Here is a 26,667-nt window from a genome sequence, read left to right as displayed (position 1 = left end):
GTCGCCACCAATGTTTTACTCAAAACATTGGAAAAAGAGATTTAAGGCAATCGATTCAAAAATCGACTTCGGCCATTACAACCAGAGTCGGGTAAGGGAGTCGGTTACGCGTGGGGAAGGTGTTAGCACCCCACAACGCCCCTTTCGGGTTCCCTATGACAGATTATTTAAAAATAATAGTGCGAAATTACTAAATTACCCCTATTTATTCTAAGCAATTATAAATTAACTATCTACATGATGACAGTTTAAATATGTACACACAGAAAGCGGTAAAAGAAGGGACTTTAAAGAGATAAACCTTTGAAGCGTGCTTTCTTATATATCTTTGACAGAAATTGGGAAGCGTTTTGGCGTTCCCTCCCTCTACAAGATCGCTCGCTTCCTCCTAAAAAATAATTTTTGACTTGGAAATCCGATAGATTTCCCTTCGACTTAGTTTGAGACTCAAGCAAAATGCTCAGAACTCAAAAACTTCGTCGGATCAACTCTCCGAGTGATTTCTAGGCAGAGCACTGCTCAAAAAAACCCAGAATACTCAAGAAGAGGGTTAAAACTCAGTCCAAAAGTGTGGAATGACGTCCCATTGACGTCATATTTATAGGGGTGAGGCTCAATACGGTCTCTGGGGGTCAATACGGTCAAAATTGAAATTTTGAACTACAATACGGCCGTATTGAATTCAATACAGCCGTATTGAAGTTCAAAAAACCTCAATACGGCCGTATTGAAGTTCAGTGCAGCCGTATTGAAGTTCAGTGCAGCCGTATTGAATTCAATGCAGCCGTATTGAAGTTCAGTGCAGCCGTATTGACTTCAATGCAGCCGTATTGAAGCTCAGAAACTTCAATACGGCCGTATTGAGTTCAGTGCGGCCGTATTGTAGTTCAAAATGTGCAGTACGGCCGTACTGAACTCCAAGGAGACCGTATTGAGCTCCAAACCTCCCACTTTCTTATTTTTGGCTACTCTAAGACCTCTAAACCTAAAGATAGTCATCCTATGGTCTTCTGGGAGTCCTTCTGGCTGACTTTCCTTCGATCTTTGAGGGTCTTCGAGTCTTATTTCCGACCCGGACAATTTTGGGGGTCTACAGCTGCCCCCCCTTTACTTAGTCAAACGGCCTTTTAGTGTACCGGTTGATAAGTAAAGGAGTTGACCCAATTGTCCGGGGAATAAGGCCATCCTTCCGACTTGTAGTGTCTTCCGGTGGAAAATTTGCTGAGTAGCCTCTCCAGGTTTTGCTTCGCTCGTCGCCCGAGCCGGAAGCTGCATACCTCCGTGCTTCTGAACACTCTGGTAGCGTGAGTACCGCCTCTCCAGGCTCAACTTCACTCGACGCCCGAGTTGGAAGTTGTGAGTACCGCCTCTCCAGGCTCTGCTTCGGTGCTTCTGACATCCTAGGCAGTTGAGTTTGCCCTCTCCAGGGTTAGCTTCGCTTGCCGCCCAAGCTGGAAGCTGTGAGTACCGCCTCTCCAGGCTCAACCTCACTCGACGCCCGAGCTGGAAGTTGTGAGTATCGCCTCTCCAGGCTTTGCTTCGCTCGCCGCCCGAGCTGGAAGCTGCATACCTCCGTGCTTCTGAACACTTTGGTAGCGTGAGTGCCGCCTCTCCAGGCTCTGCTTTGGTGTTTCTGACAACCTAGGCAGTTGAGTTTGCCCTCTCCAGGGTCTGCGGTTTGCCCTCCCCAGGGTCTGCCTCCGTGTTCTTGACGACGTTGGCAATGTGAGTTTGCCCTCTCCAGGGATCTGTGATGGTTTTGTCTCCACAGTCCACGATGCTGCTTTGACGATTTGTTTTTGATTTTGGTGCCGCTGAGGGCTGGATAACGCAGGGATCCGTCTAGGGGATGTGCAGTTACTCATAGGTTCTTGTGTCCCAATTTTGCATTGCGTAATTGGTGCCCATTGAGGAATTTCTGTTTCCTTGGGGGTGCAGACACAAAGATGCTCTTTCTGATGTGAGCGGTGCCTTATGATTGGCTGTCGTCCTTTCGACGTTGTGGAGTATCCCGGCTATCCTTATTCGGGTGACTCTTTTGGATTTTCTGATTTTTGCTGCCTCTGTTATCCGCTGGGGATTCTGGATGTTGATTTTTGATTAGCCTCTTCTGTTAGGCGGATCATCTTGACGCTTGATTTTTTTTTTTTGGCTGAGAGCCGATTTCCACTTGGGGAATGGTTTATTGATTTTGTTCTTTTTTTGATTTTCCTTTTTGTAGGAATGCCTCTTGAGTAGGCGACTGGGGATTTAGGGATCTTATGTATCCCAGAGTATTATTTAGGAAGCCTCTACAGGCTTAGCTTCACTCTTTGTTTGAGTTGGAAAGTTATCTTCCACTGAAGAAGTTTAAGTCCTTTGACTTGGATATTTTGTTTGGATCATGCTTCCGTTGGGGAATTTTGCTGATCTTGGTTTGATAGCTTTCGCTGGGGAATTTGGCCCATGAGCTTAAGCTGAGGTTTCTCTGGGGAGTATTATTTCTGCGAGCCTCTCCAGGCTCAATTATTCTGTATGATGAATTGGTTTTTTTGTTCAGCCCGAGAATGCGAACTGAGACATCTTTTGGAGAGTATTATTTCGGCAAGCCTCTCCAGGCTTAATTATTCTGTGGGAGTATTGTTTCAGCAAGCCTCTCCAGGCTCAATTATTTTGTGAGAGTATTATTTTGGCAAGCCTCTCCAGGCTCAATTATTCTGTATGGTGAGAGAGTATTGTTTCGGCGAGCCTCTCCAGGCTCATTTTTTCTAAGAGTATTATTTCGGCAAGCCTCTCCAGGCTCAGTTATTCTGTATGATGCTGTTGATTTTCTGAATCTTTGCCTTTTTTGTCGAATTTTGGCTTTTTCTGTATTTTGCCTTTTTGTGATTTTGGCTTTTTTCTGTATTTTGCCTTTTTTGTTGATTTTGGCTTTTGTTGTACAGAAATAAAAGTGTTAAAAGATTTAGACTCAAAGAGTGAAAAATTTCATTCATTAAATAAACATGAAATTTTGTACAAGGGAAATGATGGGACGCAGCCCATTCAAACAAATACAAAAAAATAGGAAAAAGAAAGCCGGTCTTCATTCTTCTGCCGGCGGGTCCTGTGGAGGAGCGGGGAACTGGCGGTGCATCCAGACCGAGAGGTTGTCGAACCCCTGCACCAAAGTGTCCAGTCGAGTATCGGTGCTCTGCTGCCATGCGCCGATACTGTGCTGAAAAGCATCGAATTGAGTATCGATGCTTTGCTGTAAAGCGTCAAAGCGGGCATCAAAGTAGGCCCTATCCGACTGTGAGGTGCTGGCCTCTGGCTGTGGGCTGCCGTCGCCCTGAAGATCAACGTCATTGAAGAGCTCGGCGAAGGCGTCGGGGCCGTCCGCTCGTACATACCTCCCTCCTGACCTTGCTATGATCTTCATACTGATCAAGGTGGAGGCATTAATTGGCTTCGGTGCCAATGGCCCTGGCTCTACGCCGTCTGGGCATCCCCAAGTCTCCGCAAGCCGTGAGAGGAGTGGGGCAACCAGGATGTATCCCTGCCTAGATCCTCCCTCTCGTGCCCCCAAGTTCTTAACGTGCTCGAGGAAGAAGTATCCGGGGTTGGCCCTCCGACTGGTGGCCATGCAGTATAATGCTAATAAATCCGGCCGTGTCACCGACTCGGGGCTCTTCCACCTGCCATGGATGGTGCTGGTGAGGATCTTGTGACAGATCCGAAGAGCGGTCGGGAGCCGGGTGCCCTTCACTCCGGCATGATAGTCTTCGTGGCCTGTGATCGCTCTCCACATGTCGACCGGGGTCCACTGATCAGGCCACTCGCATATAGCATCTCGATATGCGAGCTGATCAGTCCTGCTGAAAAATCCTGCCTGGACGTTGAACTCGTCCAACGTCAGTGAGCGGTACCCCTGGTTTATCCAGAAGTCAACTGAGCAGACAGCCTCCCCAAAACTATTTGTCGACTCAGTAACGCCGACAGTGGCCAGAAACTCCTTCGTCGCCGTCAAGTACAGGTGAGAAGGGGGATCAAGGAGGAATCCCCATCCTATACTGTCGAAGTAGCCTCGGACTTCATCCTCCAAGCCCACAGTACGGAGAATGTCGAAGTCGAGCGCCCTCGACGGCTCGAAGGTGAATGACTCTACGAGCTGCAGCTGTTCCTGATGTCTGTCTGTCATCTCACGTCGAGCTGGGGCCCTCTGCCTCTTTCTAGATGATTCTGCCATTTCTGGGGTTTCTTCTTGGGGTTCACTCACAAGCAGGATGCAGAGGAATGAAGATTGGAATGCAAAAATGAGAAGGAAAACGCTTATTTATAGACAAATTTTCGCCAATACGTCCCGTATTGATTCAATGCGGCCGTATTGGTGTAGCCGTTATTGGGCAATTTTGGCGACCAATACGGCCCGTATTGAATTCAATACGGGTGTATTGGAGGTCAATACGGGCGTATTGGATTTAATACACCCGTATTGAAGCTGAAAGGTTGCTTCAACGGTCGTCTTAATACGGCCGTATTGAATTCAATACGGGCGTATTTAATTAAAATTTTTTTTTTTTTTTAAATAAACAGAGAATAAGTGATCTTCTAGTACACCTATCATCTGTATGCATGTATGCAGTATGATGCACCTAATTCTATTTGATTCACTTTTCAAAAGAATTAACCGATGCGTTTTTTGCTTGGATTTTGCCATTCCTCCAGATGGACTGTGCGCTGCCGACTTTTATGACCGGGGAATGATGCATATTTGTTTTTTGTGTCATCAACCCAATGATCTTTCCCTTCCTTTAGAAGATGTGTCAACCCTCCTATTGACCACTATATCTCCATGTTTCCACTAGATTAAAAAAAAATCGCTGGGACAAGAGAGAAAAGAAGGAAAGGATATATTTTCAAAAGTTTGTGTTTTAGAAGGGATTATTTATTATTTTTTTTTGAAAAATGGATTTTGTAAGAATGGCTTGGCCAATGGTAGGCTTAAGTGTTTAGGTTTGTTTGATTAAACACTTATGAAGTTAAGCACGTCTTGGTTATTTAACATTTGTGATTTGATAACTTGGATAGCTTTTCTTGAGCCCCTTTGTTGAATTCAGTTGGTGGTACCATCATGGATTTATTCTGTTTTTCGATTGCCCTAACTTTTGCCTAAAACACCCATTTGTGGAGTTTTAGCGGGCTTTTGTTTTTGTTCATTGTTTTGTAACCCTAATTTTTGCCTAGGTCACCCTTTTGTGGGATTCCTAGCGGGTCTTTTGCTCTTATTTTTGCGCAGTCCCCTTTTTGGGTTTCCTGCCGAGCTTTTTGTTTTTTAGGATTTTTGTCCTGAATGGATTTCTTTTTATCCATGACGGCACTTATTGAGGCCAAGGAAAGGTGCTCCAAGTTGTCACACACTTCCACATAAAAAAGATGCGGGTTTATTTTTATTAAGACGATTTTAACCTCATTTATGTTTATTCAAACAGGGTTAAATAATGCGGTCTAGAGATTTATTGCAAGCAAGAAAAGAAGCAATAAGAAATAATAAAGAATGATTTTATTATAATCATAGTGGAAAACATGTGCCCTATCGAGGCTCGGGGGTCGGGCTGTCCTCGAGGAGTAATCTCTAATAGTCATCGAGTTTATACATCCCTATCGGAAGAAGAAAAACACTTGATGACGACAGCCGGCCTTGATATTTGTGAACCAGCCTTCCTAAAGATCTGGCTTAAAGAACGTCGAGAAGGATCTTGATTCCTCTTCGTTCTTTGATCTTTAACGGGGTTGTATCCTAACCCTTGTTTCCCCGGATTATCCTTGATAATGGGTAGCTCCGGGATTCCTTGGGAGTCCTTGCCTAATCCTTGTCCTGGCAAGTATCCGTTCTTAGTGAGCATATGGGCTACCTTCTTCATTTCTCGGGGAAACGTCTCAACATTGGCAATTTCCAATGCTTGGAAGGCGGTTTCCAAAGCTTCCTCTGCTGCATCCACATAAGGTATGGTGGATGGCTTGCTGATGAGTATGTCATCTTCAGCTTGTACAGTCACCAGCTTGTCACCCACTATGAACTTGACTTTCTGGTGGAGCGTAGAGGGTACAGCTTTCGCATCATGAATCCAAGGTCGGCCGAGGAGACAGCTGTATGCAGGAGTAATATCCATTACTTGGAATTCGACATTAAAGATAGTGGGCCCAATTTGGATTGGAAGACTGATTTCTCCCACTACTTCTCTTTTAGAGCCGTCGAAAGCTCGAACGATCATGTTACTTGGGCGCATTTGGACTCCCTTGATTGTCATTTGGTCGAACGTTCTCTTTGGCATTACGTTCAAGGAAGATCCATTATCCACCAAGACCTTTGCGATGTGATACTCCTTGCACTTTACAGAGATGTGCAAGGGCTTATTGTGGTTCGGTCCCTCAGCGGGGATCTCTTCATCGGTGAAAGAGAGGTGATCATTAGCCGTGATGTGACTAACAATCCCCTCAAACTTGTCTTGGGAGATGGTATGCGACACATATGCCTCGTTCAAGACTTTCAACAGAGCTTGCCGATGCGGTTCGGAGCTTAGGATCAACGACAACAGCGTAATCTTTGCTGGCGTCCTATGAAGTTGATCCACGATGGAGTACTCGCTTTGTTTGATGAATTTTAACAGCTCATCAGTCTCCTCCTCGGATTCTCTATCTTCCTCGGTTTTCTCCTTTTCTTTTCCTTTATTCTTGGGAGCTTTGTCGTGCAGATCTTCGGGAGTGTAGATCCTTCCACTCCTAGTCATGCCCCCAAGTCCAGCGATGTTGGAGATATCGCTATCGGCAGAAGAATGGACGTCGTATATCCATGGCACAGCCTTATTTGATTCGTAGGGGAAAGGCCTTGGAGCGATGATCCTTAACGGTGTCGGACCTTTCCCTTTGTCTGTCTTGATTACCAACAACGGAGTTGCCGTGTGCTTGCTTGGTGCAGTTGTTGGTTTGCATTTAATTACCAATGGCGTGCGATCCATTCTGAACATACGCATCGATTAATTCTTTCTTTTTATTAATATTTATTATTAAATTACCGGGAGAGATAAATGCAAATGAATGACTAATGAGATGCAAAGGAAATAAATCTCAAAAATACAATTTTCATTAATTGAAGAAAGTGTACAACTTTTATACAATGCTTTGAAGCAACTTTTTACAAAAAGAGAAAAGCCGGTAAAAACCCACAGGCGGGTTCATATGTCTTTGCCATTCATCTTCGGCTTCCTCCACATGGCGGCCCATTGCTTCAATCTGAGTATGGACCACTTGGCTCATATCATCACTGATTTTCTGAGCATCTTTTGCTTTTTGTATATGATAGTTGATCATGGCCTGCAGCTCATTAAGCTCATCCTCGGCCCGATCCTTCTCCTCTTGGAGTTTGGCCATTTGTGCCAATCCTTCCCTTTCCTTTTTGCGGAAGTCGGAAAGGTTTGCGGCTTGTCGTTGAACAACTTCCCGCCATTGTTGCGCATCGGATCGAGTCATAAGCAGATCGTCTTGCATATCCTTGATCAACTGTGCCTGCTTTGAATACTCGGCCTCAAGGTGTGCTATCTTCATGTTGACTTCTTGGAGTTGACTACTCGGTTCAACCTTTGGCATTTTGGGTGCCCGAGTAGCCTCCTCATTGAGGTTAGCACAATCATCCTTGAGCCGCTCTATCTCGTGGTCTTTCTTCTTGCATTGCCTTTGAAGACCATCAATAGTAAAACTGGATTCTTCATTTTTCTCTTCAAGAACTCTCATCTGAGCTCCCATGACTTCCAGTTTCTTGGTTAAGGCGTCGACTTGCTCTTGCAACACCTTCCTTGTTGCTGAGGTTGCACAAGAAGTGGATGGTTGAGGCACCCCCCTCTCGCTCCTCCATTCCTCATAATCAATGGAGACGGATACCCGAGGCTTTCCAAGCTCGAGATCTCCCTCATAGGTTGGTCTCTCCCACGCTCTCATGACAGCGTGCATGTCCTTCTGATGCTCGGAATCGAAGGAGAAACACAAACCTCCAAGCTCCTCTATAGTAGGAATGGTCTGAGTCCTCATCAGTTGCCTCATAGCCAATCTAGGTGAGTAGGCTATGCAACCTCTGAGGCCCATCAATGGTATGCTCGGATAACTGCCGCATCTCATCAATACATGGCTTGGACGGAACCAAGGGCAAACCCACGTGAAGTGCTCGATACTCCACTGTTCCATCTCTTCCTTCCACTCAGAAGCATATCGGCGGCGTACGGGAATTTTCGAAAAACTCCTCAAAGGGTCGGGCAAGGTCCCCATATGACTAGAGGCATAGAAATGAGTGACGCTCCACACATACAGCAAGGAGGTGCAGCATCGGATGATTTTTCCTTGCTTCTGTTGAGACAGATGAACAGAGAGCAAGGTGTCGGCAAGAATAGCAGGCACGGGACTCTTCATATGTACGTCCCAAGCGAAGAAAGCGTCCATCGCAGCATGGTCCACTGTGTTAGCGTGAAAGGGGAATAGGATCATCCCAAACACAGCTAATGCTAGAGTCTTGTTGAAAGCTAACCAATCTCCCTCACCAGCCAAGGAAGAAAGGTGGTCCTCAATCATAGCAAGCTTCCAACCTTTAATACTGCCATTCCCCATTAAGGCAGCTGATCGTGATGGTAATTTGACCTGAGTGGCAACTCTCTCTACGGCCACATGGTTGTCATGAAAGATATAGACCCCGGCTGATTTGGGCCATCGTAGCATGAGTTCGTACTCCTCGAGAGTAGGAACTAGGCCAAACTGGGGGAACTCGAAGCAGCGCAAATCGATACTCCAGAAGTGAACCAGTGCTCTCAGAAATGCTGGATCCACACAAATCTTCATCAAGTCGAGGACTCGTCCATATGATTTCTCAAACTTGACGCGAGCCTCTCTTGGCATCAAAGTACAGAGGTGATCCAACCTCTCAGCATGGTATAACAAGAAGTCTACTTTCTTCAACTGCCCATGCATCTCCTTAGACCTCTCCATATTCTACAATACAATGCATGATATGAGATGATGGAGATGAATATGCATGCATAGTGTTTATTCAACTAAGCATTATCATGTTTTGGGATTTTCCTAAGATGATGCATGATATTGCTTGGTTTGGATAAATACATATTTTTTCTTTTGGATATTTTGAATCTTTTTGTATTTTTTTGGGTGAAAAGGGAAACTACCTATATGAATGCAATGAAGGTAGATGTTAACACCATGTATTAGAAGATCTTTATTTCTATTTATTCTTTTTATTTAAAAAAAAGAACGTTGTATGTTTAAAAGGTGCAATGTATGCTCATACAATGTCACATAAAAATGCACACACAATTCACTCATCCACGAACAGTCACGAGCGAATCACGAGGTAGGGGTATCCTGCAGAAAAGTGCATATTCAAGGTGGTTCTAACTGTTCTCACCGGTCTGAGGCCCCCAAGGTGCCCCCATTATAGGGACCCAATTCCTCTCGTCGTAAGTCGATGGAAAGCTCCAACGCACTGTCGGACTCGAGTTCATGGTTATCACCTTGAGTGATGCTTTTCCGACAACGGTCTACGGGCACCTATAGACCCATTCGACAACCGGCCGTACTAACATCCACTCCCTATGGTTTACCACTCATGCCCCCGGGTATAGAGGGAACTGTTGTGTGCAAAGGTTTGTGTGCAGTTTTTATTTCAAACAATTGCAAAAATTTAAACATACAACAGTTATTTAAAGCCAAATAGATAAACATGTTATCATACAAACAAGGGGTAATGAAGTAATTTTAACTATTATTTGTTAAAAATAATCTGTCACTAAATGGGACTGACTCTCGATGGGTCCCCAGTGGAGTCGCCATCTGTCGCCACCGGCCCGAAACGGGCTTTCGGCATTCGCGAAGGATGGTTGGACTCTTTTATTTGTTTAAAAATATGGATTGCTAGAATGACTTATTCTCAAACTGAGACCTCGTCAAACGAGCAATTTTATTAAAAGGCTCACCAATCCATGTTAATCCCAAGCGGGACCCTCCATGGATTAGCGGTTTTCATAAAAAAGAAGGGTTCATGGAGTCGCCACCAATGTTTTACTCAAAACATTGGAAAAAGAGATTTAAGGCAATTGATTCAAAAATCGACTTCGGCCATTACAACCAGAGTCGGGTAAGGGAGTCGGTTACGCGTGGGGAAGGTGTTAGCACCCCACAGCGCCCCTTTCGGGTTCCCTATGACAGATTATTTAAAAATAATAGTGCGAAATTACTAAATTACCCCTATTTATTCTAAGCAATTATAAATTAACTATCTACATGATGACAGTTTAAATATGTACACACAGAAAGCGGTAAAAGAAGGGACTTTAAAGAGATAAACCTTTGAAGCGTGCTTTCTTATATATCTTTGACAAAAATTGGGAAGCGTTTTGGCGTTCCCTCCCTCTACAAGATCGCTCGCTTCCTCCTAAAAAATAATTTTTGACTTGGAAATCCGATAGATTTCCCTTCGACTTAGTTTGAGACTCAAGCAAAATGCTCAGAACTCAAAAACTTCGTCGGATCAACTCTCCGAGTGATTTCTAGGCAGAGCACTGCTCAAAAAAAACCCAGAATACTCAAGAAGAGGGTTAAAACTCAGTCCAAAAGTGTGGAATGACGTCCCATTGACGTCATATTTATAGGGGTGAGGCTCAATACGGTCTCTGGGGGTCAATACGGTCAAAATTGAAATTTTGAACTACAATACGGCCGTATTGAATTCAATACGGCCGTATTGAAGTTCAAAAAACCTCAATACGGCCGTATTGAAGTTCAGTGCAGCCGTATTGAAGTTCAGTGCAGCCGTATTGAATTCAATGCAGCCGTATTGAAGTTCAGTGCAGCCGTATTGACTTCAATGCAGCCGTATTGAAGCTCAGAAACTTCAATACGGCCGTATTGAGTTCAGTGCGGCCGTATTGTAGTTCAAAATGTGCAGTACGACCGTACTGAACTCCAAGGAGACCGTATTGAGCTCCAAACCTCCCACTTTCTTATTTTTGGCTACTCTAAGACCTCTAAACCTAAAGATAGTCATCCTATGGTCTTCTGGGAGTCCTTCTGGCTGACTTTCCTTCGATCTTTGAGGGTCTTCGAGTCTTATTTCCGACCCGGACAATTTTGGGGGTCTACATGTATTAGTAGAAAAGGAGGTGTAGAAGCAAACATGCAAAAAACGTGACTAGTGTGTGGAACATGTGACTTGGTTGGCTTGTGTGAACTTATAAGAGAGACAATCCTACGAGGGAGTGGAGGTCCACTACTTGGAGAAAATTATCCACTCTCTCATGGCCCAAACACGCCCAATAGGCACATCTTTGAAACAATAGTTGAACCCCTTTTGAAATACGAAATACACTCCTAGAGGGAAAATCACAAGGAATTAAATTTAGAAACAATTTGATCCAAAAATAAAAGAAAATATATACAAACAAATATTTCCAAAGAGAAAATGGACTACTCAAAGTAACCGAAAGCTCAAAATGAGCTTGACACTTCTTCCTTCAAGTATACCCCACTCTTCTTGGCTTCATTTGCATTTGAACCCTGGGCATAATTAAATCATTCCACTACAATTCAAATGTTTTACATTCTCGGTTGAAACTATAAAACCCAAGTTTTCTAAAACTATTAATAGTATATTTTGATTAATTAAAGGATTTAATAAGATATTTTATAGGCTTTTAATAATTATGAGCATTTTAATTAAATAATAAATAATTGAAAATATTGTTTTGCATACTATTTATTAGAGAAATGTGTATGATATTTTGTAATAATAAGTATTTAGAGAAAAACTTGTTTTTGCTAAGAATATTGGTATATTTTATTTTAATTATAATGGGACGAGGAGAAATGTATTTATTTTATGTATTATATATTTGTTAATTATTAATTATTATTTTTTGTTAGGGGTGTGCATAGTTTGGTTTTTTAAAAAAACCGCACCAAACTACATTACACCATTTTAATAAAATAAATTGGTTTCTAAATTATGTAAACCGCTTTAATAAACTAGTTTAAAACTGAATTACTTTAATAAACAAGTTTATAATCGGTTTAAAACCAGTTTCATAATAAAACGAGTTTTTGAACCGGTTTGAAGAAATAAACCACAAACTATTACACACACATGAATTCCAGCCCGAAAGGCATACCTTTGGGAAGTTCACATCAAAAGCAGCCATAATAGCAATTGTGGATGAACAAACAAACGCTGCAGAGCTTGATAGTCCAGAACCTGTAAAAAAGATGCCCTTTTTCCTTTTAATTTAAAGCCATCAACAGAAAAATTGTAATCTCTAATAGAAAACCAGAGATAATGATCAACATTCACTTGGAGGTAAACTACAGATTGCATTATCAATCAATACTGAATTAAACAACAATTCTACACTCTTTCTTTTTCATCCAAAAAACAAAACCACTGTATCTATTATATTATTCAACGCTCCTTCATTCATACATAGCATATCATTTCAAATTTTACAGTACAGATTGTAAATATATCATTAAAATAAAATTGCAAGCACTCTTTTTTATAAAGTAACCAGAATGCGCACTAGTCTAGGACCAGGACTAATAGTTCGAATGACCAATACTCTGCATCATCTTGGCAGCGTTAAGCAAGGTTCATTAAGGAGAACAAACACAAAGCACATACATCTAACTGAGCTAGCCATTATACCTCAGAATAAAACGAGGAAACGATAAGAGAAATATGAAATAAACTCACCCACAAATAAAATAATGGCCCCATTTGTGATTCTTCAAGTCGATTTCCTGCATGAAAAACACAGCCAATGAATATCAACAAAACAGAACAATTTTATTGACAAAAAATGAATAGCAAACAAACATTCTTAGAAGATATGTGTTATTAATACATCAATTTACACACCAATATTTTATATTTTTCTCTTTCTCTTGATCGTAAAATTTGTTATACGAATAAATAATAATAGTAACAATAATCCTCTTCTTAAAGCTGTTTTAAGCTTCACATTATTATACAGTGCTTGACCAAAAGGATTCGAGGATCCACCTGGAGAGGATCAGCAGGATAAGTGCAAACAGAATATTTTCCACCATTCACGTTAGCGATCTTAAGAACCTTTTCAGACTCGTTTCTCCGAATGGCCATGATTGTGTCTTGCCGAATAGCCATAGGCAACACCGAATAACCTTCATAATCAATGTGCTCCCCGATCAAGTTCACTCTCCCTGCACCGCAAAACACCTTACAACAATCACACATCCATACAATAGCATACACGTGCCGACAATAACACATTCAATTACTAGGTGAAATAGTTAATTCCGTTTGAAATCCGCATCAAACCCACTACCTCCACTGGCCATCTATCAAAAGCGTGGCTGAGCAATGAAATGTGGTTTATTTGTTGTGCGTATGCGAGATAGAGTGAGTGAGAGGGCTGTTCCGCTTTCCGATTTTAGTGAACCAAAGCTTTTTAAAAAAATAAGTTCAGTTTTTTAGTTTCATTTTAAAAATTAAAACCAGTTCAATTTATTATAATTGGTTCCGTTTTTTTTTAAATAGTTTGGTTTAGTTTTAAATTCAATGTGGTTTTTTTGGTTTTTTTGAACAGCCCTATTTTTTGTTATAATTATTTGGGTTGGGAGAAATATGTTTATTTGATATATTATTTATTTATAAGTGTTAATATTTGATGGAAAGGAAATGAGAACTATTTGTTCAAGTATTTTTACTGAAGAGTTAAGTGTGAGTTAAGTTTGTAAAAAGTAGGTTATGAGAGTTATTTTATTTACGCTTTTCATTTTTCATATTATGCATATGCTCATAGGAAGGAGATCCATACCTCATACGAGAACACCCCGGAGATGGGATAATTGCGAGGTAGTGAGATTGGACCCCAATCTCTTTTCTGTTGAATGCATTGTACGAGGGGGAAACTCAATTTGTATCAGTTCCTTTGTCTTCTATATGATTCTTCATTGCTTTAATTGATGCTATTTATTTTTAATTTTGTGTATTGAACTAATCTTGTGGCTCTTGAATTGTTCGTGAGTTCCTATTGTGACATCCTTACTACCCCAACACATATAAATAAATCTTGTAATTAACTAAAGAATAAAATATTCAACAATGGTAAAAAGGGTTCACATAAAACCTTCATAAATAACTAAAATAATTAAAAATGAAATTTAGAAAGTAAAACTTGAGAGTTTACAAATTGTTTTCAAAAGAGAAGGTATAACTCTAAATACATATAAAAATTTATCCTAGAATCCTCTGTCCCGATGTCACAATATCAGAGCACATCCATAACTCAATGGTTGGCATTCTAGATGCCACTAAAAGCCGGATCTTCCTCACCTAAAACATCCACAAATTATACGGTGAGAAAAGAAAACATCTATATGGAAAGCACACAAGAAAGAGAACACAACATAATCCATCATAACTCCTTACTGAATGAAATATTCACAAGAATTTATATATATCATAATTTATCAATCATTCATCATCTTCACATCTTAATTACATCAATCCATCACAATCCATACAAATCTTACAATTAACACTATGCCAAGGCCACGCCACATCTGACACAAGTGATACGGGTTAATTGCCTCATTCATCCCACACCATGCCAGGGGCACGCTCATCCTCGTAGCATCACTTACCCAAGGTTCGTCTCATCCCTGGTCATTAGTGTGAGGAACCACAGTCACATTCTAATCCACACAAGTCTTGCAATTAACCCTATGACAGGGCTGCCATATTTGACATAAGTGATGCGTGTTAATTGCCTCACTCATCCCACACTATGCCAGGGGCACGCTCGTCCTTGAAGCATCACTACTCAAGGTTCGTCTCATCCCTGGTCATTAGTGTGAGGTACCGCAATCACAATCATAATCATATCCACACAACATCTCATCTCATATCTCAATTCCATATTACATACACAATTCCATATCACATACACAACAGATAAATCCAACAAAAATAAGGGTTTACACACCCCTCAAGCAATTCACATCTAGATCATCAATTCTTATCAATTAACATAATAATAACATTCATAAATTAATAAAATAATCAATAGAATTATCAATTTAATATAATTTAACATAAACGGTAAAACTCACAATTATTCTAAAACCTAGCTCACATGCACTTTTCTATAATTTTGTTCTCTCTCCCAAATCGTCATTCTTACAAATTAAATATATATTTCTAATCCTCAACACATACAGAATCTAATGGTATCATTAATTCCTCAAACAGAAATAATCTAATTTTTCCAAAACCTAACTTACAGGCACTTTTCTATAATTTCGTTCTCTCTCCTAGAGCATCATTTTTACAAATAAATCATATATTCGTAATCCTAAATACATACAGAATCACATAAGACCAATAATTCTCCAAACAGAAATAATTATAAAATTACTCATAATCATAAGGGACTCTTCCTCTACCCAATTCCCTCATGTAACTCTACATATAAATAATCCCCTTTTCCCCCGTACCTGGATAAACAGCAGTTGAAACCAAAACAGAGATCTCTTGATCTCCTCCTCTAAGTGCCCCTCAATCTTCAGAGAGTGTAGAAAGGAAAGAAGAGAATGTAGAAGAAAGAAGTCAGAACTGAAAGAAGTCAGAACTGAAAAATATGATTTTAGGAGTGCCAGAGCACTCAATTTATAGGCATCAGGATTCGCGAAACGGCCTGTTTCAAATCTGGAATGGCCCGTTCTGAAATCTCACGTCATGTGTAAAATTCACATCCAGAACGACCCCATCTGGGGTTTGCATTAAAACTCTCAACGGTCATATTTTGAAACGGCCCGTTCTCAAATAAGGTTCAAAGGCCATTTCTGAAATCCGGAACGACCCGTTCCCAACTAAGAATCATAGACAAATTTTATGGTTTTGAACGGGCCGTTCCAAATCTGGAACGGCCCGTTCCGGCTCCCAAAAGTAGGTCTATTTAGTAATTTGGAATGGCCCGTTCCGTGTTACTAAACCACCTTAATTGGGCTCTTGACCTAGTGAAAATTGGGTTGTTACACCTATGGGAACCCTAAGAGAATGCATTTTTGGTGATTGAATGAAAAGTTTAATAACTATGTAATTATGAGCATTATATGTCATGTTTGAACTATACATATAATTTATTTCATGTAATTTAAATTGTTTGAGAACTTGTGAATGCATGTAGTTCCTATAAGTAACCATTGCTTATAGAGAAAAGTGAAGATTGATGTTATATGCTCGAATATATGAAATTAAGGTTGGATTTGAGTAATTGAGTGTATAATAAACTAATATTAGGCTTTAATTTATGTTTTTACCTATTGGAAATGAGAAGAGAGTTTGGGTATTAGTTGTGCCTTGTTCTGAATTCTTGTATGATTATTCTTTGATATTGATGGGATTTCTTTGTGTGTGATTAATAAAATTGAGTTTTTGGTGTTGGGTTAGAAATTAGATATTTGGGCTATAGTTTAGACTCAAGAATCATCTAAAAATGTTAAGGAATGATCAAGTTATGTGAGTTAAAAATGAATATTTAGGAAAGAGAAATCATGAAAGAGAACAATTGTGAATATTTATGATGTGATTTGATTGTTAATGACTTGAGGTGTATCGAGCTAATGTATGTAAATGTGTGTTTGAAATGTGAACTTATGACTCTTGTGTGATACAATGTATTATGTGTTGGTTATCTTGTCCAAGGAATGATTCTTGTACTAATTGTTTGAGATGATTGAATATGAAATGTGAAGTTATGACAATTGAATGTTGTAAATGAAATGTGTACAACAAATCATTAAACGATAAATTGTTTGAGTATTTACATCGATATCTTGATAAAGTGAATGAGGTTTTTCCTTTGTATATAGATGAGGCTATTGTGAAAGTAAATTGACATGAATTTATGATGCATATTATTATAATATGATAATGTTGTGAGTCCTGTTTGACATGCATCATACGCTTAATTGAGACTTAGCCTTCGGGTGGTGGCCTTCAAGCAAAAATTGACAATCGTGAGCATTCGGGCAATAATTGACAATTGATTTTATCGGTGCTAAATGCATATGCATTATGTGGTCCATGTCAATTGAATCATATGTACATGTATACAAGTGAATTTATGTGATGAATTATATTGGTTATATGATTTATTTATTATTAGTTGAATTGTATTTTGTTGTATCAATATCTTTTTCAGTAATCTGTTATGATATATATTTTTACTTTTTTTATTGTGTTTGGTTATCCAATTATATTCTACCTCGTGAGCCAGGTGAGATGTTTCTCACTCTCCTTGTTTTGTGTTATCTCTATTATATGTTCTTGTAAGTGATTTACATCATGAGGTTAAGGATGTTGTTGGTGCGACCTGGTCCTTGTAGTTGGGTTTCTGCTCTGATACGATGTGATATCGGGACTTAGAGAGAGATTATCTTCTTTTGTCAAGTTTTCAAATAATTGTTTGTTTTGTTGTAGTGGATTTAATTGAGATTTCAGTTGGTTTTGTTTGGTTAAAAATGTGATACCTTCTATGTTGAACACGTTAGATTTTATTTATGAAAGAGTCTTGTATTCAGTTTTATTTATTCGCGAGATAGAAGGTGTCACAAAAATGAAATCAAGAAATAGAAAATAGAAAATTTTAGCAGCTAAATCTTTGTCTACTTTTTTCCTTCATCGTCATTGCTGGCTATTTAGATTTTTCTTCAAAAAAATAAGACTCTCTTCTTTTATCTCACTCTACCTGAGTGCATGTTAATGAACATAATAATGATTGAGTATTCCCTCTTATGTGAATTTATTAATTTTATTTTAAACTCTAAATTTTAATAATAACAATTTAAACTAATTATTTATTATCATGCAAATTCAAAAAACACATGCACGAGTATTGAAAAATAGATTTGTTGACTTATTTGAATTGGCGTTTACTGGCTTATTTAACGTAGATAACGTAAGATAGGATATTAAATAGGCTAATAGGTCATACCATGCTTTTAAAAGAGTCAGGCTAGGCTTATAAAAAAAGTCTATGACAAATAATAGACCAAACTTGGGCTTTAATTTAATAAACTTGGTGTTTGCCTGCCTTGCTTGTCCTGGCCTTTTCTTATCCCCAATTTCATGTGCTTTTACGGTTTAGAATGACACGTAAGAAAATACCTAACCCTTATTTTTTTTTGTTTTTAATAAGCTTTTAGGTTAATTGGTCACATAGTCCAACCCAATAGTCTTTTTATCCTCTATAGCCTTTTTTTTATTTTATTTAATAAATATTTTAATTATGTTACTAACCCAATTAATTTAATTAATTACGTTAGAAACTATAATTATTTTATCAAGAAATATTTTATTTATTTTGTGAAAAATGGGATTTTACTTTTAGCAGGCATTTCAACATTATTTTTTAATTGAATTTAAAAAAAAAACTAAATTATTTTTCTCTATAATATTCTAAATCTTTAATAAAACCTCTCAAATAATATAATACAATAGTTATATAAATTGCATAATCATTCTAATAAATCAACTACGGATTGGTCAATAAAATTTGTCGATCAGCTACTAATTAGAATACAAATTAGTTACCGACATTGTTGATTAATATTATGTGGACGTGATGAAACTGTAAAGTTCTAAATATGTACAAATTGTTGTCTTGTATGTTGCTAATTAACATTTTGTGCTTATTATCCACATGCTGGTGCATTGAAGTTCTTGGTATATACAAATATAAATGCGTAATCATTCTAATAAATCAACTACGAATTTTTCATTAAAATTTTATTAATGTTCTAGTAATTAGAATTAGAAAAACTTTCCCACACTAACATTTTAATATTTTATAGTCATATTGCAGATTGATATCATGTGTATGTGTTGGAACAATGAAACTCTAGATATGTATAAATTCTTGTATTGTAAGTTTCTAATTAACAGTTTGTACTTGCTATCAACATGTTGGTGCATTGAAGCTCTTGGTATAGACAAATACAATTGAGTCAGGGTCTGCTTTGATTGGAGAAGAAGCATCAACCAACCGTGGTTTCATTTCTGGTATGTCTAGTGAATTTGTCAATTGTAGTGGAGTTCCATTCAATAATACCACATCACTTCGAATGTTTCCATCTTTGGGTGTCAGATGGTATTCTTCCCTAGTAGTCGTTGGTACTTTTCCTGGCATCGTCTCCAAGACGGGATCCAAATTCATGTCATCAACGAGGGATACGTTGAAAGTAGTGGAATTGGACATGTTTATGAGTAGCACAGTGATTCCAGGCTTAGAGTAAGGAAAGCAACTAGTAGTGATTAATTAGAAAGAGAAATAAGATTAAGAACAAATGGCACACATTGTCTTTAGACTTTATAGAAACTTGTTTGATTTAATCTACATAATTACCTTTTCCCAAATAATTGTAACACTTTATGATATGCTAATTATTTTTCTATAGAATGGTGTTGTTAACCTCTATATGAATAGTTTTTTTTTGTGAAGACAAAATAAGGGGAGAAAAAAAAGAAAAAAAAAGACATTTTGAGATAAATGAGCTTACCCCTTTCTTTGAGCAATGAGCGTATGCACGCAAAAATGGTGATCCTTCGTGGGAAACCGAAAGCACTTTGCTTCCCATAAGTCGATGCCATAAAAGCGCTCTAGTTGATCAAAATACGTTTTGATTAGAATGACATGTGAATCCATAATTAAGTCTTGATCACTTAGGTTGTTTGATAAATTTTTGTAGAATATTAACTTAGAAATATAACAGATAAAGAATGTTGGTTGTGCATGCTAGGGTAAGTTTTAAATGAATTAGACATTCATTAGTAGCGAGTGCCTCTCCCACACAAATGAAACACGACTTACCCATAATAATCCGGGTTAGGAATGAAGCTTGTTGTGTTTAGCAAACCATAGTTTCCTCCAACTAGAGTTTGTCTACAATAAACCTTGTGGTTTAAGGTTGATGTCATGCCCAACTGGTCCAAGTACCTATTTATATTAAGTTAAGAGATCTTAACATATATAGTTGCGGAATTTTGAAAAAGAAACAAAAAAGAACTCAATTCATTGGCATATTAGACCGACCAAAACCCATTAACAAAAGTGTGAGACACATCTTTGCTACCACTGTTATAGGCTCCACCAGCTTCCCCAACCCATGGTGCTGCCCACGGTGTGAATTCCTTGACTGCTTGAGCAACATTTTTGAAAGTTTCAGCAACTTGACTCAAGAAATATGGGTCTTGAATCTTGTTGATAACATCCTTGTCAACACCTTAATTCATTTGGAATAAATATTGTTAGAAGCAAAACAATCACTAAGAGCTAAGTAGTAAAGTGCATGCTATTGCTATTGACAAAAAAGAAAAAACAATATAAATATATATACATACACTGACACACACATACATATCGGCACCAAGGTTGTAAATGTGGTGGGTCACTCCACCAACCACGCCAGGCCCAACATTTAGTAAGAAGCTTTGAAACCATTCCTTACCGTAGAAACCACCGGGACCTAACACTTTAGGCCTTCTAGAAGCATCTGGGTATAGTAGATTAACTATACGTCTTAGCATAGTGATGTCTTTAGCATATTGAACACTGTCTACTCTGGCTCCTATCCCCTTAGCACATAGCTCATTTCTTATTAAGCATCATAAATCATAATGCACATGGGATCAATTGGAGAAAATAAAAAAAATAACATACGTAGAGATATATATGCATGTAATTCAAATATCGAAGGTTGAATCAAAATTAATTGAAGATTTAATTTAGCTACCCAATTGATATGAATCTATTTTGTATCCTTTTGATATTGTGTACTTCATGAGACTTATGGCATTTTTTGGATTCCAGTTTCCAACCCAGTTCAACTTGTCTTGTATGGAATTTTTCTTTCCAGTGAGAGCACTCAACCCAAAAATTAATTTCACTCTGCAAAATACGCAAATAAAGAAAACCAAAAACAAGGAAGTCAGAATTGAATGTAGCACGCTACTAACATATATCATAGTACCTCGTGCTGAAAAAAGAATGGTAAAAACTAAACAAGTACCCAGTTTTGTTAAAAAACTCATGTACTTCATCCCATCTCATTCTGGGAAGGCATGTTGTGCTGAAACCAAAAAGACCACCTTCTCTCTTCTTGAAATGAGGGCATTTCTTTTGCTTCCCAAATTGGTAAACAATCTGATCTTCCACTGAACCTCCTAATCTGATCCTCAGGGGATTAAATGCTGCAAAAGTTTGGAATGATAGGTAATGTGAAATTCATAGACTAATATTGTCTACACATGATCATATGATATATGCTATAGACATTTGACAATTAAAATGTCACATCTTGCCTCCACTGAACTAAAGAACGAGGATGACCAAAAATGATTGATACAAAAGCAAACAACCTAGAAGGGCCAACAATACTTTTTCTTGTAAGTTTTTTTTTCTTTTTAAAATGATCATACGATTAGACCTGAGAAAAATAGAACCTACCCTTGATTGCATTTGATAGAAATTTGTTACTCAAGTCCTGCAAAAGTTGCAACAACAAACACATGGGAAACTAGTTATATTCTTTTTCTATTGAAATTATGTACGATGAAAATATACATGGTGCATTGGTGCCTAATGGTAAATACCAAATTCAGAATGCCCGTTTGTCCCCAGGGACAATCGTTGTAGTTGCACTTATTAGCAGGCCACCAGTCCAAAGTTGCACAAACAAAATTATTATCTGTCGTAGCAATGGATGTGACCCCATTCACTATGAGTTTCACATATTCTGCTGAAGATAAGGAAAATAATAAAAGAGTAGCATAACATAGAGTTATTTTCACATACATTATGAAAAGTGATTGAAAAGAAACTATGGAAAACCACACCAAGTCTTCAAGATTTATGCAAATTTTATATTCTTGCTACTTGCCAATATTAGTCGACCTAATTACTTCTTTTACGCAAGTTATTAGCTGTTTTTGCTTGTCTTCAATACTTTTAAGGATCATGTATCTAGTCATTAGTTTTTTAGAAATTCAATCATTTTGTTCTTTAATCTACCTGTATTTTTGTTTGCCACAGTATTCCCATATCAATTTTGTCTTTTACACGAAACCTTTTTCATTATCAAAAGTCAAATTTCAGTTTGACATATGTCACGTGAGACTTTATTGGCAAAAATTGTTGGCTAATAGTTGATTTTTTCAATAACAGTTTTTCTCATATATATGTTCTGGAATACTTTAGGATAAGCCCGATGAGTTACCTTCCTTAAAAAAATAGTCACTTAAAGAGTCAACTAATTTAAGGGTATTAATTTTTGTTACTAGCTTGCTTAATTATTACTATTTTTTGACACTGCTTAATTATTATGTTGACAAATTAAACTTGCTGCCTAAAATCAAATCATATATGAAATATGAATTTTAGGATAGTTGTTACAATAACATTAAAAAAACTCATCATACATACACATATAGTAATATGTGATTGAACACACAAGCATAAAAACTTTTAATTATTGCCTTATTAAATTTTAATTAAATTCGTTGTTCTCTCTTACAACACGTTTCTCTCAAAGAAATTAATTTCTATGTTGATGATGTAAATATTAGTTTTTACATCGTGACCCAACCCGCATTAGAATCATAAGTGGTATGTTGATTGACATTTATAATAATCAACCTAAAAGTCATATTTAATTTATCATCAATTCTAATTATTTGGCATTGTAATTTTCTTTTTGGATCAATTTGTTTCATACATTAAATAAAACAAATACTAACAAATGCTTTAGATATTGCAAAATGAAATAATTAAGAGCAAACACAAAATACTTGTGAGATGGGAATAAAATCATTGAAAGCAATTATAAATAATTTTAGATATGTTTGAAAATTTTCACATTAGAACTACAATATAAACATTTTTCATATTAGGATATACTTTAATGATGAAATTTGAATGTTTAGTAAAGAAGTTTAGAAAATTGTCATTTATATATTATTTTATTTTCAAATTATAATTAGTGTGCATATCATTTTTAAATTAGAATTGATTACAAGTTTTGATCTATAATAATTATATAAAAAAACATTTATTATTCCCCCAAAGTGTATCATCTTTCCATTTCATTTTTTATTTATGGGTTGTCTCTCTATATTTTCAAATTTTGTACATATTTGCTGAGTTTTTAAATTGTACAACTATTTTTGTCACATTCCATTTCTTCTTTCTTATTATCCCATGTGTGGTAAACCATCTCTATTTTTATGTTGTTATCCTCATGATATATATAAACATGTGTTAGTATATAGGTGACTATAAAGATCCGGCCTTTACAATTTCTTATTCATTGTCTTGTTGTGTTATATTTAGATTGATCTTTTACACTTTTTGAATGCTGAAGAATTTTTGCTTTTGCACTCTTGATATTCTTTAGGATTATATTTCAACTTTAGAGTTTCCTTTGAAGTCTTGTCCTAGATAGAGAGATTTGAGAATAAACAAAAGAATTTTCCTCAACATAAAAATGCATGAAGTCGGATAAATGAATTAAATAAATAAGATTAAACAAATAACAAAAAAATTAATGTCTAGTTCCTATTAGAAAAATACAATCACCGAGTCTAGGCACTTAACGGTTGAATTCACAGGGTGAATCGTAGGCGATTTCTCCATAGCAACTCCAACCTCCTTCAAGTTTCTTCCATGAAACCAAAAATCAAACATCAAGAAGATTGGGAGGGTGAGGCGTGCCACTCTCAAGGGAAAGATAAGCAAGAATGATGTTCTTACCATAAGGAGAATTTCAATGATGAAAGAAGTTAAGGAGAAATTTCCCTTTTAAATATTTAGTATTTTTATTCGTTGTGTTGTTATGTTATATTTAGATTGACCATTTGCACTTTTTGAATGGTGTATTAGTAGAAAAGGAGGTGTAGAAGCAAACATGCAAAAAGCGTGACTAGTGTGTGGAACATGAGACTTGGTTGGCTTGTGTGAACTTATAAGAGAGACAATCCTACGAGGGAGTGGAGGTCCACTACTTGGAGAAAATTATCCACTCTCTCATGGCCCAAACACGCCCAATAGGCACATCTCTGAAACAATAGTTGAACCCCTTTTGAAATACTAAATACCCTCCTAGAGGGAAAATCACAAGGAATTAAATTTAGAAACAATTTGATCCAAAAATAAAAGAAAATATATACAAACAAATATTTCCAAAGAGAAAATGGACTACTCAAAGTAACCGAAAGCTCAAAATGAGCTTGACACTTCTTCCTTCAGGTATACCCCACTCTTCTTGGCTTCATTTGCATTTGAACCCTGGGCATAATTAAATCATTCCACTACAATTCAAATGTTTTACATTCTCGGTTGAAACTATAACACCCAAGTTTTCTAAAACTATTAATAGTATATTTTGATTAATTAAAGGATTTAATAAGATATTTTATAGGCTTTTAATAATTATGAGCATTTTAATTAAATAATAAATAATTGAAAATATTGTTTTGCATACTATTTATTAGAGAAATGTGTATGATATTTTGTAATAATAAGTATTTAGAGAAAAACTCGTTTTTGCTAAGAATATTGGTATATTTTATTTTAATTATAATGGTACGAGGAGAAATGTATTTATTTTATGTATTATATATTTGTTAATTATTAATTATTATTTTTTGTTAGGGGTGTGCATAGTTTGGTTTTTTAAAAAAACCGCACCAAACTGCATTACACCATTTTAATAAAATAAACTGGTTTATAAATTATGTAAACCACTTTAATAAACCAGTTTAAAACTGAATTACTTTAATAAACAAGTTTATAATCGGTTTAAAACCAGTTTCATAATAAAACCAGTTTTTGAACCGGTTTGAAGAAATAAACCACAAACTATTACACACACATGAATTCCAGCCCGAAAGGCATACCTTTGGGAAGTTCACATCAAAAGCAGCCATAATAGCAATTGTGGATGAACAAACAAACGCTGCAGAGCTTGATAGTCCAGAACCTGTAAAAAAGATGCCCCTTTTCCTTTTAATTTAAAGCCATCAACAAACAAATTGTAATCTCTAATAGAAAACCAGAGATAATGATCAACATTCACTTGGAGGTAAACTACAGATTGCATTATCAATTAATACTGAATTAAACAACAATTCTACACTCTTTCTTTTTCATCCAAAAAACAAAACCACTGTATCTATTATATTATTCAACGCTCCTTCATTCATACATAGCATATCGTTTCAAATTTTACAGTACAGATTGTAAATATATCATTAAAATAAAATTGCAAGCACTCTTTTTTATAAAGTAACCAGAACGCGCACTAGTCTAGGACCAGGACTAATAGTTTGAATGACCAATACTCTGCATCATCTTGGCAGCGTTAAGCAAGGTTCATTAAGGAGAACAAACACAAAGCACATACATCTAACTGAGCTAGCCATTATACCTCAGAATAAAACGAGGAAACGACAAGAGAAATATGAAATAAACTCACCCACAAATAAAATAATGGCCCCATTTGTGATTCTTCAAGTCGATTTCCTGCATGAAAAACACAGCCAATGAATATCAACAAAACAGAACAATTTTATTGACAAAAAATGAATAGCAAACAAACATTCTTAGAAGATATGTGTTATTAATACATCAATTTACACACCAATATTTTATATTTTTCTCTCTTTCTCTTGATCGTAAAATTTGTTATACGAATAAATAATAATAGTAACAATAATCCTCTTCTTAAAGCTGTTTTAAGCTTCACATTATTATACAGTGCTTGACCAAAAGGATTCGAGGATCCACCTGGAGAGGATCAGCATGATAAGTGCAAACAGAATATTTTCCACCATTCACGTTAGCGATCTTAAGAACCTTTTCAGACTCGTTTCTCCGAATGGCCATGATTGTGTCTTGCCGAATAGCCATAGGCAACACCGAATAACCTTCATAATCAATGTGCTCCCCGATCAAGTTCACTCTCCCTGCACCGCAAAACACCTTACAACAATCACACATCCATACAATAGCATACACGTGCCGACAATAACACATTCAATTACTAGGTGAAATAGTTAATTCCGTTCGAAATCCGCATCAAACCCACTACCTCCACTGGCCATCTATCAAAAGCGTGGCTGAGCAATGAAATGTGGTTTATTTGTTGTGCGTATGCGAGATAGAGTGAGTGAGAGGGTTGTTCCGCTTTCCGGTTTTAGTGAACCAAAGCTTTTTAAAAAAATAAGTTCAATTTTTTAGTTTCATTTTAAAAATTAAAACCGGTTCAATTTATTATAATTGGTTCCGGTTTTTTTTAAATAGTTTGGTTTGTTTTTAAATTCAATGTGGTTTTTTTGGTTTTTTTGAACAGCCCTATTTTTTGTTATAATTATTTGGGTTGGGAGAAATATGTTTATTTGATATATTATTTATTTATAAGTGTTAATATTTGATGGAAAGGAAATGAGAACTATGGTTCAAGTATTTTTACTGAAGAGTTAAGTGTGAGTTAAGTTTGTAAAAAGTAGGTTATGAGAGTTATTTTATTTACGCTTTTCATTTTTCATATTATGCATATGCTCAT

General features: G+C 37.1%; 3 protein-coding genes across 3 annotated transcripts; all 3 read right to left on the bottom strand.

Annotated features, from left to right (window-relative positions):
• Positions 1–12,040: 12,040 nt before the first annotated feature.
• LOC145953350 (galactokinase-like) lies at positions 12,041–13,414 on the bottom strand. Its single transcript, XM_083067288.1, has 2 exons — positions 13,036–13,414; positions 12,041–12,292 (listed from the first exon to the last, which is right to left on the bottom strand). Exons 1-2 carry the CDS (start codon positions 13,313–13,315, stop codon positions 12,042–12,044), a joined length of 531 nt encoding a protein of 176 aa, XP_082923414.1. The 5' UTR covers positions 13,316–13,414; the 3' UTR covers position 12,041.
• A 5,520-nt stretch (positions 13,415–18,934) lies between these two features.
• Positions 18,935–22,811, bottom strand: LOC145949229 (heparanase-like protein 2). Its single transcript, XM_083067064.1, has 9 exons — positions 21,701–22,811; positions 21,555–21,591; positions 21,118–21,298; positions 20,842–20,996; positions 20,472–20,703; positions 20,142–20,333; positions 19,920–20,045; positions 19,609–19,708; positions 18,935–19,334 (listed from the first exon to the last, which is right to left on the bottom strand). Exons 1-9 carry the CDS (start codon positions 21,902–21,904, stop codon positions 19,008–19,010), a joined length of 1,554 nt encoding a protein of 517 aa, XP_082923190.1. The 5' UTR covers positions 21,905–22,811; the 3' UTR covers positions 18,935–19,007.
• A 1,509-nt stretch (positions 22,812–24,320) lies between these two features.
• LOC145953349 (galactokinase-like) lies at positions 24,321–26,206 on the bottom strand. The gene is made up of 4 exons (XM_083067287.1): positions 26,194–26,206; positions 25,859–26,068; positions 25,001–25,083; positions 24,321–24,389 (listed from the first exon to the last, which is right to left on the bottom strand). The coding sequence occupies exons 1-4, from the start codon at positions 26,204–26,206 to the stop codon at positions 24,321–24,323; spliced, it is 375 nt and encodes a 124-aa protein (XP_082923413.1).
• Between the last annotated feature and the right edge of the window lie 461 nt (positions 26,207–26,667).

Source organism: Cajanus cajan, chromosome 11, assembly GCF_000230855.2.
Source record: "Cajanus cajan strain Asha chromosome 11, NIPB_CcT2T_4, whole genome shotgun sequence".
NCBI classification, from domain to species: Eukaryota; Viridiplantae; Streptophyta; class Magnoliopsida; order Fabales; family Fabaceae; genus Cajanus; species Cajanus cajan.
This window is presented reverse-complemented; position numbering and strand designations above follow the sequence as displayed.